This window comes from Dreissena polymorpha, unplaced genomic scaffold, assembly GCF_020536995.1.
Source record: "Dreissena polymorpha isolate Duluth1 unplaced genomic scaffold, UMN_Dpol_1.0 chrUn099, whole genome shotgun sequence".
Lineage (NCBI taxonomy): Eukaryota > Metazoa > Mollusca > Bivalvia > Myida > Dreissenidae > Dreissena > Dreissena polymorpha.
In genome coordinates, this window is record NW_026273413.1 from 6952 (window position 1) to 26303 (window position 19352).

General features: G+C 35.8%; 2 protein-coding genes across 9 annotated transcripts; one reads left to right on the forward strand and one right to left on the reverse strand.

The window, feature by feature from the left end:
• Window positions 1-352: 352 nt before the first annotated feature.
• On the reverse strand, window positions 353-8930 carry LOC127864075 (uncharacterized). Of its 8 annotated transcripts, none has more exons than XM_052403762.1 (6): window positions 8696-8930; window positions 7748-7877; window positions 6461-6587; window positions 2546-2579; window positions 1536-1673; window positions 353-499 (listed from the first exon to the last, which is right to left on the reverse strand). In XM_052403762.1, the coding sequence occupies exons 2-6, from the start codon at window positions 7767-7769 to the stop codon at window positions 404-406; spliced, it is 417 nt and encodes a 138-aa protein (XP_052259722.1). In that variant the 5' UTR covers window positions 7770-7877; window positions 8696-8930; the 3' UTR covers window positions 353-403. The 8 variants fall into 8 exon arrangements, with proteins under 8 accessions (XP_052259722.1, XP_052259720.1, XP_052259726.1 ...); XM_052403760.1 differs by having other exon boundaries at window positions 6461-6612; window positions 8696-8929; XM_052403766.1 differs by having other exon boundaries at window positions 7722-7877; window positions 8696-8927.
• Window positions 8931-9040: 110 nt separating this feature from the next.
• On the forward strand, window positions 9041-11556 carry LOC127864072 (uncharacterized). Its single transcript, XM_052403756.1, has 2 exons — window positions 9041-9275; window positions 10027-11556. Exons 1-2 carry the CDS (start codon window positions 9120-9122, stop codon window positions 10825-10827), a joined length of 957 nt encoding a protein of 318 aa, XP_052259716.1. The 5' UTR covers window positions 9041-9119; the 3' UTR covers window positions 10828-11556.
• Window positions 11557-19352: the final 7796 nt, after the last annotated feature.

A 19352-nucleotide genomic window follows, 5' to 3' on the forward strand; every position in this document is an offset into this window, starting at 1 on the left:
GAAAGCCACCAATGCTAAATCCTTCAAATGCACTAAGTGGACCCCGTGACCTAGTTTTTGACCTGGCATGACCCATATTCAAACTTGACCTAGATATGTCTAGTAGAACTTCTGACCAAGTTTGGTGAAGATCGGATGAAAACTATTTGAATTAGAGAGTGGACACTGTTATGGACGCCGCCGCCCGCCAAGGGTGACACTATAATACCTCCGTTTTTTCAAAACCGGCGTATATAAAATAAGTAATATCCCTCACAGGGTTCAGGTCACACAATTAACTTATAGACAATAGGCAATACTTAATTCATTCGCTTCAAACTGTTTCTCTAGACAGATAACAAATGTTCAATCAAATGTTCATTCAAGATCTTGTCACTTCATTTGGTTACAAATTTGAAATATACTAAAATTTGCCTTCATAATGGAAACTTCTATTTTCCAAGCATGCCTTCCACTTCCTTGAGCTGACTTCGTTGAGTTCATGATTAGCAGATGCAATCTGTAAGATTTACTTATAAATAACTCTAAAATAAGTGATTGTTACCCAAAAAATAAAAAATATAATTCTTTTGTCTAATTACACACTTTCACATACATAAATGTGACACAAGCATAAAGGCCCATAACCATCCAATCAAAATATTCAGAAATAGAGGTGCTCATTATACTAACAGTAATGTCTAAGTTTGTATACATGTATGTTTTTTCAACTATGTTTTGCAAAATATTCTCATGCAAACCAGGGTTTCCAATTTAATAAGCCACATGTACATTGCATGTAACAGGGGTAAGACAATGCTAACAAGAAATGTGGTTGTCAGAAACACAATGCCCCCTAATGCGCCACTTTGATTATTTTTTACCTTTGACCTTTAAGGATGACCTTGATCTTTCACCACTCAAAATGTGCAGCTCCATGAGATACACATGCATGCCAAATATCAAGTTGCTACGTTCAATATTGCAAAAGTTATGAGAAGGTTAAAGTTTTGGTTAAAGTTTTTGAATTATTTTTTTTGACCTTTGACCTTGAAGGATGACCTTGACTTTGACCTTTCACCACTCAAAATGTGCAGCTCCATGAGATACACATGCATGCCAAAAATCAAGTTGCTATGTTCAATATTGCAAAAGTTATAATGAAGGTTAAAGTTTTGGTTAAAGTTTTGGGACACACACACACACACACACACACACACACACATGGACACATACAATGACAGACAGGCCAAAAACATATACCCCCGATCTTTTGATCCGGGGGCATAAAAATAATCCTGGTTGTGTTTTTCAAGCAATCTAGCTAAAACAAACAGGTTTAATAAATAGAAAGATTAACTAAAATGAACATACCAGTTATATAGGGCTATAACTATCATATTGAGTATGTCAACACAAAATCGTGTCATTAGTTGCTAAAAGATACAGAAAGCATTTATATGGGAAAGTGCATGTGTTGACCCCCTTTTTTTGTTACTTTATTTGTACATAAAATGCTTGTCAAGCATACACAAGTTAGTGATTTAAAGTTATACCATTGGTGAGCCTATCAGCTTAATTTTACTCTCTTTTCCAGTCTCTGGTTGCTTGATGTGGCGACTGCAGAAGTGGCTCAGCAAAGCGTCTTCGTTGGAGCAAACAACCCTGCATTCTGGACACCGATTGTGCGCCTCCTTTAATATAAAACTTTGTAAAACATTTATTTTCATCATTTTAACCAATAAATACCTACTAAACAAGAACTTTGACATTAACTTAGATAAGAAAACATATATATTATTTTCAATTAAATTGTTAAACAAGAGCTGTCTCCATAGGATGACGTATGCCCCCAATAAATGCTTTGATAGAAATTATGAGCATTTTTCGAACCCTAAACGCGGACCCTAAGGTCAAGGTCATGGGGTAAAAATTTGTGTGGGTATGGAAAGGCCTTGTCCATATACACATGCATATCAAATATGAATGTTACATCTGAAGCGACAAAAGAAGTTATGAGCATTTTTTGAAACCTAAACACAAAGTGTGACGGACAGACAGACATCAGACAAACAGACAGAAGGACAGTTCGATCACTATATGCCCTCCTTCGGCGGCATTAAAAAAGTTAATCCAGAAATGCAAAATAAGTCCCAAACTAGAGAGCGGACACCATAATTAATCCTTGAAATGCACGTAATGTAAGCAAGTTAGTTCAAATAACAATGTACACAATTTCAATACTTTCTTAAAGTTAGTTCAAATAACAATGAACACAATTTCAATATTTTCTTATCACTTAATCAATAATTATTATTTAAAAAAAAACATCCTGACAGTCCCCTCACATTTATGTGACTGAACTATCAGTCAAAAAAACGTTTGTTAGCTAACAGGGAGATATCTGTTATGGGAGAAGGTTCAAAATATTTTTGCCATTTCTTATATCACACTGCAAGTGTCAGTGCTACTGGCTCTGGGCATTTTCTATTTTTATCAAACCACTAAATTTAATGTATTTTATTCAGAAAACTTTGCAAAAGACAACCTCAGTGTCTGGACTGACCTGATGCACCAAATCGCACAAGTCAGCTACATCTCTGAAATTATTTCAATACAATCATTTTCATTAATAAAAATAGATAACAAGAGCTGTCAGAGGACAGCGCGCTCGACTATTCGAATGCTTGACAGTATAACGTAAGCCATCATGGGGAAATTGTTCATATTCAATAATTTATTAGATGATCTTTCAAAAATAAAAAAGGAAAAAAAATAAAAATTTGGGGAGGGGGGTAGGGGGGTTGAGAGGGGGGTATAACGTGGGGTGTGGTCATTTATTAGACGATCTGACGATCTTTAAAAAATAAAAAAGGAAAACAAAAAATTTGGGGGGGGGGGGGGGCAGGGATTCTGGGTTGGGGCGTGGGGTATTGCAGTGCTGCAGCTAGGATTTGAAAAAGGCAGGGGGATTTTTTTGTCAAAAGGGCACTTTGGACGCGCAGTATTTTGTCAAAAGGGCACTTTCGAGCGCGCGGGTGTTTCTAGAATGCTTCCTCATGCATGTTAATTTATGTGTTATCAATAATTGTAAGAATAAATTATTCCCATTGTCATTAAACAATTCAAATTTAATTACTACAATGAGGAATAAATTAATTACAATGTATTTTAATAAGAGATTTATTAATCATCATATGTAAAAAAAAAAATTAAAAAATTTTTATTTTTTTTAAGGGCAGGGGGGGCCCTAGGAAGGTCAGGGCGGAGGTTCAGGAGGGCAGGGCGGGGCGCCCTTCGATTTAGGCCTAGCTGGAGCACTGGTATTGCACGGGTGGAATCCATTGTGGTATTCAGGTAAGTGTTGTTTTGTCAAAGTATTAATAAAATCTTATCATAAATAAAAAGTTATGTGAATTTAAGCAAAATGTCCAATTCTCAAAGTAAAAAGGGGCCATAATTCTATCAAAATGCTTGATTCAGTGGTCTAATCTTGTTTATAGGTTGGGGTCATGTTGGAAAACAAGTATGCAAAATATAATAGCAATATGTCAAAGAACATAGGAAATATTTGGGGTAGTACGCAAACTTTAACATAGATTTATCAATAATATGCATATTCTGAGTATAAAAGGGGCCGTAATTCTATCAAAATGCTTGATTAAGTGGTCTGCTCTTGTTTGTAGGTTAAAGGTCATGTTGGTAAACAAGTATGCAATATAACAAAGCAATATGTTAAAGGACATAGGAAATATTTGGGGTAGTACGCACAATTTAACATAGATTTATCAATAATATGCATATTCTAAGTATAAAAGGGGCAATAATTCTGTCAAAATGCTTGATACAGTGGTCTGCTCTTGTTTATAGGTTGGGATCATGTTGGTAAACAAGTATGCAAAATATGAAAGCAATATGTCAATGGACATTGAAAATATTTGAAGTAGTACGCAAACTTTAACATTTGCACGCTCACGGAAACGCCAACGCCGGGGTGAGTAGGATAGCTCCACTATATATATTTCATATATAATAGTCCAGCTAAAATACAGTCAACAATTAAAGAGTTGTTGTCACTGGGAATGTGATCTTGCATATATACACTTCATGTTGACAACATATTATTTTTAATTAATTTGTTAAACAAGATCTGTCTCCATAGGATGACGTATGCCCCCAATAAATGCTTTGATAGAAATTATGAGCATTTTTCGAAATCTAAATGCATTTTTTGAACCCTAAACACGGACCCTAAGGTCAAGGTCTTGGAGTAAAAATTTGTGTGCATATGGAAAGGCCTTGTCCATGTACACATGCATATCAAATATGAATGTTACATCTGAAGCGACAAAAGAAGTTATGAGCATTTTTCGAAACCTAAACACAAAGTGTGACGGACGGACAGACAGACATCAGATAAACAGACGGAAGGACAGTGCGATCACTATATGCCCTCCTTCGGCGGCATAAAAAACGTTAATTTAGAAATGCAAAATGCAAAGTCCCAAACTAGAGAGCAGACACCATACTTAATCCTTGAAATGCACTAAGTGACCCTGTGACCTAGTTTTTGACCCGGCATGACCCATATTCGAACATGACCTAGATGTTGTCTTGATACAACTTCTGACCAAGTTTGGTAAAGATCAGATGAAAACTACTTCAATTAGAGAGCAGACACCATGCTTAAACCTTAAAATGCACTAATAGACCCCATGGTCTAGTTTTTGACCCGGCATGGCCCATATTCGAGCTTGACCTAGATATTGCCTAGATACAACTTCTGAACAAGTTTGGTAAAGATCAGATGAAAACTATTTGAATTAGAGAGGGGACAAGAAAAGTGTGACAGACAGACAGACAGTGAGAAAACTATATACCCACTTTTCTTCGAAAGGGGGCATAAAAAATGTGGAGTAAAATATATACAAATGTGTTCTTTTTCTTTGCAGACTGACTTACCTATCAAAATAGTTACATAAACAAATATGTATAATTATATTGTTAATATTATGCGCATAAATAAAACATTTGCTATTTCATGTAAAATTAATTGTAGACAGCAAATAATGAAACAAGAAACCGTTTGAGACGGGTGATGCTCCACAAAGGTTTTTTTGTCACAATATTGCACTATATATTCAGATAAAAGGAAACGTCTTGAGGGGCATAACTTTGGACAAATTAATACAATGGATGGTTTAGTAACTTAAAAATTTCAAAGGGCCATAACTCTGTAAATAAATCATCTAACCAGAACCCACTAATAACATGCGCATCTCCTCAAGGTAGTTAAACTTCCCATAAAGCTTCATTGTATTCCAGTCAGTAGTTGGGGAGAAATAGCCCGGACAAGAATTGCACTATATGTACAGTTTATAGAAAATTTCAAAGGGCCATAACTCTGTGAAAAATCATCCGACCATAACCAGCTTATAATATGCACATCTCCTGTTGGTAGCGAAGCTTCCCATAAAATTTCATTGAATTCATGTAATAAGTTGCTGAGAAATAGCTCGGACAAGAATTGCACTATATGTACAATGGAAAATTTCAAATGGCCATAACTCTGTGGAAAATCATCCGACAAGAACCAGCTGATAATATGCACATCTCCTGTTGGTAGTGAAGCTTCCCATAAAGTTTCATTGAATTCCCGTAATAAGTTGCTGAGAAATTGCTCGGACAAGAATTGCACTATATGTACAATGGAAAATTTCAAAGGGCCATAACTCTATGAAAAATCATCCGACCAGAACCCGCTGATAATACGCACATCTCCTCTTGGTAGTGATGCTTCCCATAAAGTTTCATTGAATTCCAGTCATTAGTTGCTGAGAAATAGCCCGGACAAGAATTGCACTATATGTACAGTAAATGGAAAATTTTAAAGGGCCATAACTCTGTGAAAAATCATCTGACCAGAACCCGCTGATAATATGCACATCTCCTCTTGGTAGTAAATCTTCCCATAAAGTTTCATTGAATTCCGGTCATTAATTGCTGAGAAATAGCCCTGACAAGAATTGCACTATATGTACAGTTAATAGAAAATTTAAAAGGGCCATAACTCTGTGACAAATCATCCGACCAGAACCCGCTGATAATATGCACATTTCCTCTTAATAGTGAAGCTTCCCATTAAGTTTCATTGAATTCCGGCCTTTAGTTGCTGAGAATCCAAAAATTGTTCACGGACGGACAGACGGACTGACGAAGCGGCGACTATATGCTCCCCCCCCCAAATTTTTTTGGGGGAGCATAAAATGTCAAGTTAACATGGATAATTGAAAATATTGTGAAATGCTTTATTTATAAATTAGAAACTAGATAACACTTCTAAAATGATTGCAAGTTTCCATGACTCATTGAGGAATAAACCATGTAAAATGTTAGTTTTGCAAATTTATATAGTTATGGGAAACAACTACATGTACATTAAATTTAAATATCAAAGCTTTTTTTTTAATTGTATATGTACCGGTAAAACACCGCTTCATTTGTAAGAATGTCATTTGAGCCTAGATGAAGATACAGCTGTTGAACATCCATCTTCCGCAAGTCTCTCAACAATGCATGGCGAAAACGATCACAAGAAAATTTGGCACCTTTGAAAACAGAGTTGGCGAATGTCTGTGTAAATAAATCACAAATATACATGAATGAATACACAAGGAAAATTCATGCTTTGCCTCAAGATTAAAATGAAAAGTTTGCAATTACAATTCCCTACAATCTGTAAAATATTCCACACGCTTAAATAAAATATATAACCATGCAAATTAGTTAGAAAACGCAATGATGCCAATCATTGCACATGATGACATCAGCATAATAAGTTTAACTTTATATTGATGACAAATACTGTAATCATACGAAGCTAAGGACTTGACATTTGAACTGTTTAAGTATAAAGAAATGAAATAATTACATCATTTATAGAAACTATGAGTATCAAGTTTAAATGGTGGCATTTCGTGTTTTCTCAAAAATGTTTACAAAAACAGTAAACATTTAAACGACTGTTGATATCAACATAATCCATTTTAGTTCATTACGTTACAATGTTGCAAAACTTATTAAAAGCTGTTAAAAAAAGACTGGTATACATTTGTATCAAGTGTGCCAGATGGCCCTTATTCACAACAGCGTAAACATAACAAAACACCATGTACGACCTAGACGTCTTGAATATTTGACACACGTCGGCACAAAGTGCTCGGGAAAATTTTCCAGCTATTTGTTGCATGATCATTCCCCGAATTGTCTTGAACATTTGACGCGCGTCAGCACAACGTGCATGAGGACATTTTTTCCGACATTTATTCATCCGCATTCATTTTTAATTTAATAAACAGATACTCGTTTTTATGTACATCTTGTTAGGTAGAAAACAATAAAAAATTTACACAGGTGTAGTCTTATTGAAGAAATGTGGGATCAATATTTATTTGTCTTTGTTATAAAATACTACGGCATGTAAGTAGAAAATGTGTACCCAATGACTCAACAACGGCAAGAACAGTTGGTTTTAATATGACGTCATTGCCCAAATGGGTAATGATCTGAATATAACTTCTGGAAATAATCATTACTTTCAGTTTGGAAATGCGATGTCAATGACGCTTTTATAACTGACATATGGATACCGTTTAAACGGTAACCTTTTGTTTATTTCATTAATCATTTTGTTTTAACGTTTAGAAAAATGTGTACATGTGATACCATTAATAGAAACAAACCTGAAACTGTAATTACTGTTCTATACCATTGTCATTACATATACTCATCAGAGATTGGCAGGCATTTGACAGCTATATCGGCAGGAAGAATATCCTTAATCCGATGAGCATTGGAGTCCCCAGCAATACGGTTCACTTTTCTCCTGTCTTGGGCACCTGAAAAAATAAAAGGAAAATGCTTCCTGACACAACACTGCATCCTGTTCAAAAGAGCCTGCGTAATAAATTTACTAATTATAAAAAGACAAGTCTTAACAACCCAAATACTACCTTAACAATACAATTGCAACAAGACTAATAAGGACGACTAAACTTGTCTTATGTGTATCTAACTACACAAAAAGAATATAAACAAAACAGATCAATCACGCTTTAATAAAAATAAAGGTCACACAAGTTAAAAAGCACTAGTTTTCAATAATCAATAAGTGTCAAAATTGCAATACACTGGTCAATGTTCAGTGCAAATATCACTATGAACATGATAAAAGTGTCAATTATTGCACTAGTGTGTAACACACTGAATGTGTCCAAATGCGCGAAGCACCTGTTTTTTTAATAATTAGTATTAAAGTGTCACTCAAAATTGCAATCCACTGGTAAGTGTTCAATCAATGCAAATATCACAGTCACTATAAACACATCAAACGTGTCAATTATTGCACTAGTGTAAAATACACTGTAAGTGTCCAAATGCGCGAAGCACGTGTTTTTAATAGATCACAAAATGGGTAATAAAACGCACAGTTGAACTTAAGGTGAAAAGTAAACACAAATCCTTCGTTCACTCACACCGAGTTACTAGGACTAGGTCGCGAAAATGAATGCCACTTTGAATTATACACTTTACAACGTCGAAATACACCAAATCACAATTAAAAGATAGCTATTGCAAGTTCAAAAACAAAACTGAAATATATAAGCGCCGAAATGACTTCTTGATCTCAAAACAATGTCACAAACGTATACAATACCGGATCCAAACCGTTTGAAAGCTCGTGTGCAATCAAAAGGGGAGATTATTCCAACGATGTTTTTTCTTGTTTCTCCATTCGGTACCCCTCGCACGTTATTTGATTACGCTTTCTTCATATATGGTCATATTACACTCATTCATAACGTTTATTTATAGATGTTTGTGTTGTGACATATATGGTTATGATTACCATATAAGGTAAAGACGGCCAGGGACCAGAGTCGCTCTGCTACCTTAAGTGTTACCAGCCAGTTGTTCCACGCTGTAAAGATGGTTATTTTCCAGCTGACATTAATGTCTTGTGCACAAATACTTCAACATCTGCACCAGCGCCTATGTTCCTGTTCAACAAATTGTACAGAAATGTGTATTGCGCTGTGTGTGATTTTGCTATACGCGACCCACCCGAGCGGTTTACTAGTATGCCATTCTTGTGTAAGCAGGGACATCACATTGTCCGCCCACAAGCACAGTCGATATTACTGTTCGTGTTAAATAACAAGAACCACCTATCTGAAACTGAACCCAACGAAACGGATGACGCGTGTACACCGGACTCTGTGCTTGTTGCAGAGATTGTAAGTTGAAATCGTTTATTACTTTTGTGTAAGGTCTTTTATTATTAAGTAATGCATAATTAAGTTGTACTGATAATATGAGGTATAATTTTGTTGATCAAAAATTTTACATCTAAAAATAACGTTTACGTACAGATTTAAACATTCTTCCTAGTTCTTCTTGAATGTTCTGAGCTTTTATGGGAAAATACGTACAGCTCATCCCGGAGGATCAATAGCTGGGAGTTGGATTATTGCAACTAAAATTGTTCCATGTTATGATGTTGTTCAAAATCTACATTTGATTGTTGATACAATACGGAATACACCAAATGTTTCTTCATAAGCGTGTCAATTTGCATTGTGTGTTGATTTTTGTTGTATCTATTTGTTATGTCATTTTGCACCTGTAATACTAAAATATAGCATTCATTATTAAAATTTACGAAAAGAAAATACCGGTGAATCGAATATTTATGGTCATCGAACGGACAAAGTATGCAATGAAAACTAACAAAAACATGTAAATAACTGAATGTTTGTTTTACATTTAATGCTCACGCTCTAATGATTGTGTACCTTTATCAAAATATTCACAGAATAAATGCGTACATGTAATATATATTTCATACCATGTATCTATTTATCGTGTATTTGTAAAACATAGTAAACACCTTTTCGCACGACGTTTCAATTTGTATTTTACTAATCCAATATCATACAATTTCAAAGTATGGTATCAAGATAATAAAATATTTATATGTGTTTACAGGGAGACTGCGTGACACAAACTTGCTCACAGATGGAGATAAGGGTCGGTCACAGGTGTCTTAAAATCTACGACAAAATCAAGGGTTTTTTACTAGAATACCGCGTCGATGCAGTCTTGAGCTCTTACAAGGGCATGGATTTCGCCGTCGATTGGGTGAAATGTGAAATAGCACAACAACTTAAAACAGAGACGAACTCTATATACGAAGCAAAACTCCTTAGTGCATCGGTTACAGACGATAAGATGGTTTTATCATTCAGTGTTTTGACTGAGTCAAATGAGTTGATCGACATGCAAAACGCATTTTCAAGATTTCATGAAAACATGAACAGTTATAATCTAAATAAAAGACACTTAAGTCTGAGAGCCGGTCGAAGCCCTTATGCCACAATTATCGCTGGTAAGTCGTTGTACATAGAGTATTCACCGCCGCGTTCTGGGGGTGCCTGCATAGGGCCAACAGATTGTGACTTCATACGTCCAAGAAGGTTTGTAATGGCAGAGATCCAGTTCTGCAAAGGATTCCTCTTCGACAATTTCAAGACAGACGATAGTAACAATGCCGCTATTATCTATAACATGACTTTCCTGGAACATGAGTTTGCGTATAAGATTGACGAGGCAAAAGTGAAACGGGTCTTCATGTGTCAAAACACATTTTTCGATAAGTTGAATGAAGCGAATGTTTTCGAGTCTAGAAATGCTGGCATGACAATAGGATTCGTCGGAATAACTCTTGGGTTAGCAGTCCGGTTAGGAGTCGCCATTTTATCGAACATGTTCTTCAATTTGTTTATTTAAGCTTCGATATTCATTATACGGTTTTCAGAACACTGAAAATACGTTTAAAGGGCTCCCTTACTTATAGCGATATTTAGATGCATGTTAAGTTACCGTTTTTGATATTATAAATAATGTTAAATACTTGATTTTTATACAAAAAGCTAGGTCATTACAATGCCTAAAGGAACATACAAATATATACGACATGTTATAACGCATGTTTGTTACCATACAAATAGTAAATTTCAACAAACACGCTTTTCTAAAGTATGTAATAAGAATACATATTTAAGTTCCAGTTCCTTCAAGTCGAATAAGAAACTGGGTTAAAGGGGCCTTTTCACAGATTTTGGCATTTTTTAACTTATTCATTAAATGCTTTATAACGATAAATGTAAACATTGGATCGTAAAAGCTCCAGTAAAAAATCAAGAATAAAATTTAAAAAAGGAAAAGAACATTGCCCGGACCAGGTTTCGTACCAGTGACCCCTGGAGTCCTGCCAGAGTCCTGAAGTAAAAACGCTTTAGCCTACTGAGCTATTTCGCCGAGTACACATAGTTGAAGTATTTTATACCTTATATAAGCAATCTTCGTAGTTTCACAAAATTTAACGACAAAAACAGAACTCTCCAAATTATTCAATCGTTTCGCGTTGCAACGCTTTATAATTTTTAGGTTTTAAAATCGTCAAAAAATGCATATAATGGCTATATTAGACCATGGTAAATGTTCAGTATTACTGTTTCCTCACAAACATCATAACTAAAACGAAAATTTGCGAATCTGAAACAACTTTTTTCAATTTTGTCAATTTACCAAAGCGTGAAAAGATCCCTTTAATATTAAATAAAACTAGGTCGAAATGTATTATAATCGGTATTTAAATTTCCAACGTACATATACCATGATTATCATTGACATTCAGTAATGTTTTTTTAATTTAAATTTATGTATGAGTGAGAACATAAAATACCAGTTTCTTAAAATCGTATTCATAATACTTGTTTTCAGCGTTTATCGCCAAATAAAATATAGTACAACAGTAGAATGTTACAAAATACGTCCATATAACACAATCAAGCTTAAATAACACACACAACATCTAACAAATAAAATATCCGAAAGTGTTCGCCGTAAAACAGGCTCCCGAATAAGGTAACTTGACACAAATTTGTTCGGAGGCCATAATTTCGATACTTAAATTCGGATTATTCTCGCATAGCGCATCTTTATATTTGTTATTATTGGCGGTGTTTTAAATAAGAATTGTTATTTATCTCTCTGATAACAGTTCTTGAAGTTTTATCTGACCCTAACCTCTGTAGAAGACTTTCCGATAGCTGAATACTAAACATGTTTTAGCTATCCCATTCCGTTTTCATACGTAAACTGTTACGAGGGGATATGATTAAGGCTGCAAAGCGATTTCAATGCGTCACAATAAAAGCAAGACTGCACCGGAAGCAGCGGTCCAGGTGCCTCGAGTAGACGTCTTAGAAGTTTAATCAATATGCCTCAATATTTTATTTCATTTTACAATTCAAACACCCGCGCGCATACTGGCTGTACTAGTGTGTTTTCTTCATAGATTTGTTTGAGTGCGAATACGCGTTTTCTCGCTCATGCAGGCCAACGGTTCATCCTGTGAACTTCACCCTCGGCCCACGATTATTGACCGTGGGATCTACAAAACGGCGATGACCTCGAAGGTAACAGTCCTTCGCCGATGTGAAACAGTTGCGCTCTGTTTTCGTACCGAATGCCACTATTTAGGACAGTGGTGTCGTCAGTGCGACGTCACTTACGTCACCATAAAGGCGAGACGGTACAGGAAGCAGCGACCAAAGTTCCGTTAGAAGACTAGACAGTTCCGTCGAGATGCCACTGTTTTATGTTTTTAATTACAAAAAAAAAAACAAGTCGTATACTGCTGAAATTATGTGTTTTTCTTAAAATAGTTTGTTATCTTCGATCGCGTGTTTTCGTTATTGGATGCAAACGGTACATCCGGCGACCTTCAACATTTGCGTACGATCAAAGGTCGTGGGAACCCAAACAATAGCAATGGTCTCGGTGGCAACCAATCAATTTTTTTCCGAAGTAAGTGCAGCTGACTACTTTTTTCTTATTCAGTCGCGAAAACGGAACTGTGTTTTCAATTAAATAAAACTACCATACATAAACATTTACTGTAATACATATTGTGATACCCAACTTACATTTACAATGATTTGCATTTATTTATTGGTCTTTTGGTTCATTAAAGTTATTTTTTAGAAAGAAAAGGCCAGCTCCTTATTCGAGTTGAACAAGGAATAAGGATGATTTTCATTTATTCCATTGTCGTTTTGGTTATTTTAATTTAAATTTTGGTAATAAAATGTCAGTACTGTGTTCGATTTAAATAATGAAAATAAGGAACCAGTTCCTTATTTCTTTTCCAAACCGACTAAAGAACTGCGTTATCATTTAATGCAACCAAGTAAGAATGTACTGCAGTAAATGTGTTTGATACCCAACTTACATTTATAATGATTTGTATTGATGTATTTGTCTCAGTTGGTTCATTTAATAAGGAACTGGGTAATCACGAAGTTAAATTAAGTAGAAATGAATTGCAGCATTTAAAAAAAAATATATTGCCTATAAATACAATGATATTTTGTATATGTGGTACACTTTGGATCAATAACATTGATGTTTGAGTAAGCAAATGCCAGTTTCTTATTCGGCTTTAATAAGGAACTGGTCCCTTTTTTCCTTATTCAGCCACGTAAAAGGAATTAGATTAAAAAAATATATATAACATGTTGAAATGTACTAGATTGCATTTTTAAATCACAACAAATATAAAATCATGTTATAGGCTTTAGGTTTTGTTGATGTGAATTAGCATTTGAAGTAGAAAATGCCTGTTCGGTTTAAACAAGATTTATGCAAAAGCGAAGAAGAAACATAAATTTGTAACGTAATATATAAAGTAAAAATATAAGAGTTAGTTTGTTTTGATTTACTTAAAAATTATATGCATGATTTTCTTTAAAACGTTGTATCAAACATGTTAAGCTTGAATAAGGAACAAGGAAAAAAGAACCATCTTACTCTCCATCAACTTTTGAGGCCCAGTAAATTTTAAGTTTGAAATGACCAATCATTATCAAAATCACCTTATCAACAAAGGGCATTACATATATACGGCCGTTAATATCTTAATATCTGAAGAACCGTGCAAGCCCGGTCAGCAGCTGGAGCGTGCACGTCAAGACCGATGCGAGAGTCACCCGCAGAAGATTTTGTTGGAGACTTATCCGTAGAATCGGCAAGCGGAATAGCAATGGTCCGTAGCTGGATAGTGGATTCACTATACCTCGTCTATGGAAGGACGGATAAGTGACTTTTGCGGAGGGCTCTGCTAATCCAGCGAGTACCGTCATACCTCGAGCCGGACGTCCTCTCCCGCTGACTTCGCTGATTCCCAGACTGTGGAGGAATCACCAAGCGGAATGGTAATTTTCCGTATGAGGATAGTGGTTTCACCACATTGTCAGAAGAGGGACGGGAGCAGCGGGACAGCGCAGGTGGCAGCGTAGAGGACGGGCGGGGCGCACCTGGGGTAGCGTTGCAGACCATGATTTCGAGTGGATGGCCTTATGGACATAATAGAAGTACCCCAGGACGGCGGTGCTCAGTCTGCTCAACATGCTAGGGAAAACGTTCTGGGAATCGGGTTGACGGATGGTGACTTCAAGAGCGGCCGTAAAGGCGGCGAAGCGCGCTAGGAGCGAGAAGACATATCTTCGTACATTGTCAGCACTTCCTTGGCGGAGTAGCCTTGTCCTTTTAAGGGCAACCAAGCATGAATTGTCTCATCGGCTACCATGCACTGATTTGGATCAAATTTATTTCTTTGGCAAATACCTGGGGCAAATTTGACATACTTTGGCTCCAAATATAATGTCTTTCCCTAAAAGTCCACATGGACAGGTCCGTATATACTGTAGTCGTGAAGACTCGGAGACGACCTGTAAATAAACTCTGAATTACACATAAGTAAGTTCATTTTCTTTATTATAGGGTTACCATCTTCCGTGTAATAGAAAAAAAAACGAAATTGGAGCATGCGATGTAATTACGTTTATTTTCGATGCCAAGCATACACTTTTTGTGTTTTTTTTTTCAGGTGGATGTTACTATCGTTTTCTTAATTTGTTCAACATGATGCAAGATCATGCAGAAACATGTGTTGCAAAGAGATCTTGACTTATTATGCCAGTGAAATATATGTAAACTTATTAACTGCAAAAATGAGTAGAATAAATATATGATAACGAAAAAAGACCGACCTTACCTTATCTTATGGAAATGTTAGTGGAAACAAACAAATAGTGTTGGCCTAATTAAGATTCTTGAATCGTGATTTTTTAAGTGAATTAAGCATAAGTATTATTGTGGAAAAAAACACTCATTGTTTCAAGAAGAAATCACATCTTATATCGCGAGTTGTCTTACTGTATAAAAACACTGTTGTACATATACACTTTGTAAGAATGATGGTATTAATTTATTGGATTTCGTTAATTATTACATATTTTGGGTAAATATCTTTGGATACAATCTGATGTATTAAGGTTGCTGACTTTTTAACTAAGTTGGTATCTTATATAACTAAAATACCCGGTATAGTAGCATCTTGTTGGTTTTTTTTATTGAACGTGTGCGTGTTCTGTATAGACTTTAGTTTACGTATGTACGTTGAAAACTATCAAATCATTAAAAGGGAAATTTATCTTTCATGTGATGACAGTATTGTGATACGCCTGTAAACTTGTGTATCGTGAATTGGCGCCATTTCCCGCTATACGCGTCAACCCCTTAACGGGGAATAGCGACACCTACTAGTATTTCTTCGAGACAGACCAAACCTACCAGTAATGATCTAGAAATGAAATCCGATGACTCACCTGTGAGAAGAGTATATGGTTCATCAGTCGGTCAACGATCTCCTGAAAGGCGAGATCCACGTGCCTCGTACGTATGTCCGCAGAAATTTGCACGAGGGCTCGAATTGTGGCACATACCCATATATATGAAAGCCCCATGCTGATGGGACTATATGTATTTCTATTCGTGCTTAGATATTTACACCTTTTAGTAGCTCGTTGTCCGACTGAAGTTAAATGTTCTTATCTCAGAAGTAGATCAAACTGAAGAATTTCACGAATTCATTTGTATTTGGCAAGCGGATTTCATCTTTTTATAATCAGAATCAACTCAGTGAATGACACCACAAATCATCAAGCCAAGATTTTAACTGACATCGATTTTCATTTTTGCCTATCAACTACAATGGAAATCCATTTTTAATGACAAGCAAAATCGATTTTCGATTGCAAAAAAAAAAACTGTTTTGTGAACACGGGGCCTGATCATTTTGATAAGTAGAAAGTTAGAAATCGAAATGAACGAATGTACTTGCAACAAAGATTTAAGTGTTACAAAACATTTAGACATGACTATCCAATGGGCAATGCAAACGAAAGGCAAACTGATTAAATACCACCCGATATGGTTACTCCTGGAGGTACCGTAGATGTCAACTTGCCAGAAGTTACAATTTATTTTGGTGGCAAAATTGGTACGGACATTAGTGGTAGGCCCGGGATAGAACTAGTGGTAGTGCTTACAATGGAAGCAAAAGCAGATATAGCTGTCATTTTTTCTAAACCCGTCTGAATTACATTCGTGTAAGTATAGCCGCACAGTACTAACTATTAAAAGCGTTTGTTAAATCCTCTTCAACGTCAAATGGATTTCAGTATTAAAGATTACAAGTATGATGGTATCGGATTTTTTGTTTAATACATGTATTTGTTCAGACAATAATCTCCTTTCTCCAATACATCGTGACAATAACGTTAGCTGCTATTCGGGTTATGGGTTAAACAGATGACTCGATTGTATCTTTGCGGGTTTCAATGGAAAAGAACGAATTCGCATGTACAGTTGTTCGATACAAATTAAAATGGATGGAGCAATCACATCTGAATGGCATACTTGTCAATCACACAAGTGTAGAACTCTTCCGATAAAGCTGTTTTATATATGGTCCGTGCTCTGTGATAAGGGGGTTGCAGACCGCACAGGCTAATCAGGGACGACACTTTCCGCATAAACTCAATTTTTCGTGAAATAGAGTCTTCCTTGAAATGAAAAATGCAATAAAAGCGGAAAGTTTCGTACCTGAAGAGCCTGTCCGGACTGCACAGGCTAATCTGGGATGACACTTAGCGCACATGCATTAACCCATGTATGCATAGCGTCTAGAAAAAAAGGCATTGGCAAACAGCCTAGACCCAAGGTCTGCGCTGTTTGCCTAAAGGAATTTCTGTAAGAAATATTCTAAATATAGAAATAAGTATACTAGACATCCCTAATTTTTGAAATAAATTGATCCAATTTAGAAGGATGGGAGAGTCCACTAGGCATAAATGGGTTAAACTCATTTTTTCACAGAGCATGGCCCATATGTAGATAATTTCTTGTATTTCCCTTTTCGGGATGTTTATCTGACAGTGTGCATTGTGTTAAGAACTAATAGTTTCAGTTCTATGCGTTATTTAACCGTTACCTCATTCTCTTATATTAACCAACCAAAAATGCTAACACACCTTGTTGTCATATTGGAGCAAGCTATGCATATAAATAAATATGTCCCTCAAGGTTGATTGCGCTTACATCTTAAAGGGATCTTTTCACGCTTTGGTAAATTGACAAAATTGAAAAAAGTTGTTTCAGATTCGTAATTTTTCGTTTTAGTTATGATATTTGTGAGGAAACAGTAATACTGAACATTAACCATGCTCTAATATAGCCATTATATGCATCTTTTGACGATTTTAAAACCTAAAAATTATAAAGCGTAGCAACGCGAAACGATTGAATAATTTGGAGAGTTCTGTTTTTGTCGTTAAATTTTGTGAAACTACGAAGATTGCTTATATAAGGTATAAAATACGTCAAGAATGTGTACTCGGCGGAATAGCTCAGTAGGCTAGTGCGTTTTTACTTCAGGACTCTGGCAGGACTCCAGGGGTCACTGGTACGAAACCTGCTCCGGGCAATGTTCTTTTCCTTTTTTATTTTTTTTCTTGATTTTTTACTGGAGCTTTTACGATCCAATGTTTACATTTATCAATATAAAGCATTTAATGAATAAGTTAAAAAAATGCCAAAATCTGTGAAAAGGCCCCTTTAATGGTCCTAATGTGGGGTGCTGGTATGCCTGACGTCCGAACCGACCTAATCCAGTTATTGATCAAGTTGATGCGAGCATATTTGACATGAGTCCTCGAGACGCTGACCGCCTCCAACAATATATCAAACCAAAGCAAGACTGTATTGTCCGTTGTGAACACTGATCCCCACCCAGTCCCATGGCCCTTAAACATTTTGCGTTCCTTGTTTTTTTTCCATCAAAGCAATTCTATATAATAAAAAAACAACACTGTCCGGACAGGAGAACGGTTTTTCACACAGGCCCGTAGCCAGGGTTTTGAAACGAGGGTGCGAATTTTCCCATCAACGATTGTTATTGAGCGACGAAGTGGCGAAGGGGGTAAGTGCGGGAGGTGATGACTATACTCTGTGACTGATCGACATGAATATTATATAACATACATGTATTCCCCAATACCGTTTTTTTTAAACCCACCTTTTTATGATCAGTCACGGATATACATTATGTTATACGGTGTTTAATCCGACACTGGTATGCGCGCACACAGTTTGTTTACATTATGCAATAAATTTTTTGTAGAATGTACAATCAACAATAAGAACGGTATAAAATATCATTATTTATTTGTATCTTGATGAAATTGACGTACTTTACCATTCCAAAATTCTGCCATTCATAAATCAAGAAAAAATAAAAGGAAATATTTGCCTTTTTTCAAAACAATTGTTTGTCTGCTACTATGGATAATACCAGAGGCCTTGCACTGCTCTAAACGTGCTTATAGTGTATTGTACAACAAACACTGATTAACAAAACTGGGACTTCCCTAATCTGCATCAATACTAAACAGAAAATAAAATGGTATAACTGGTTACTTTTATTTTTATTAAACTATTTTTAACAAATTAGTTATCTTTTTATAACGAATTTCAGAAACATATAACAATTAAGGCTAAGGTATAAGACCCTACACCACAAACTACTGTCCCTATGGTCTCAAAGTCCTTATCAAGGTATACCAGGACGTTGAAGAAAAAAGATGGACTTATTTGCCCATTTTGCTCAAGATTCGTTTTAGTTATCACATGGTTAATGAACATTGAACGTTCACGTCCATCTGATCACATGTTATAACGTTTTAAATCAAGTAAAACATCTGTTTAAGAGTATGACATATTTCCTAGTGTCAAGTTTGACATAATTAGTACATTGTGGAATGTTATGTATGTGGAGCAGAACAGATGCCATTTAGTGATAGTAAACTACAAAAAAACTACATTGATTTGTAAAAATGATCTGTTTT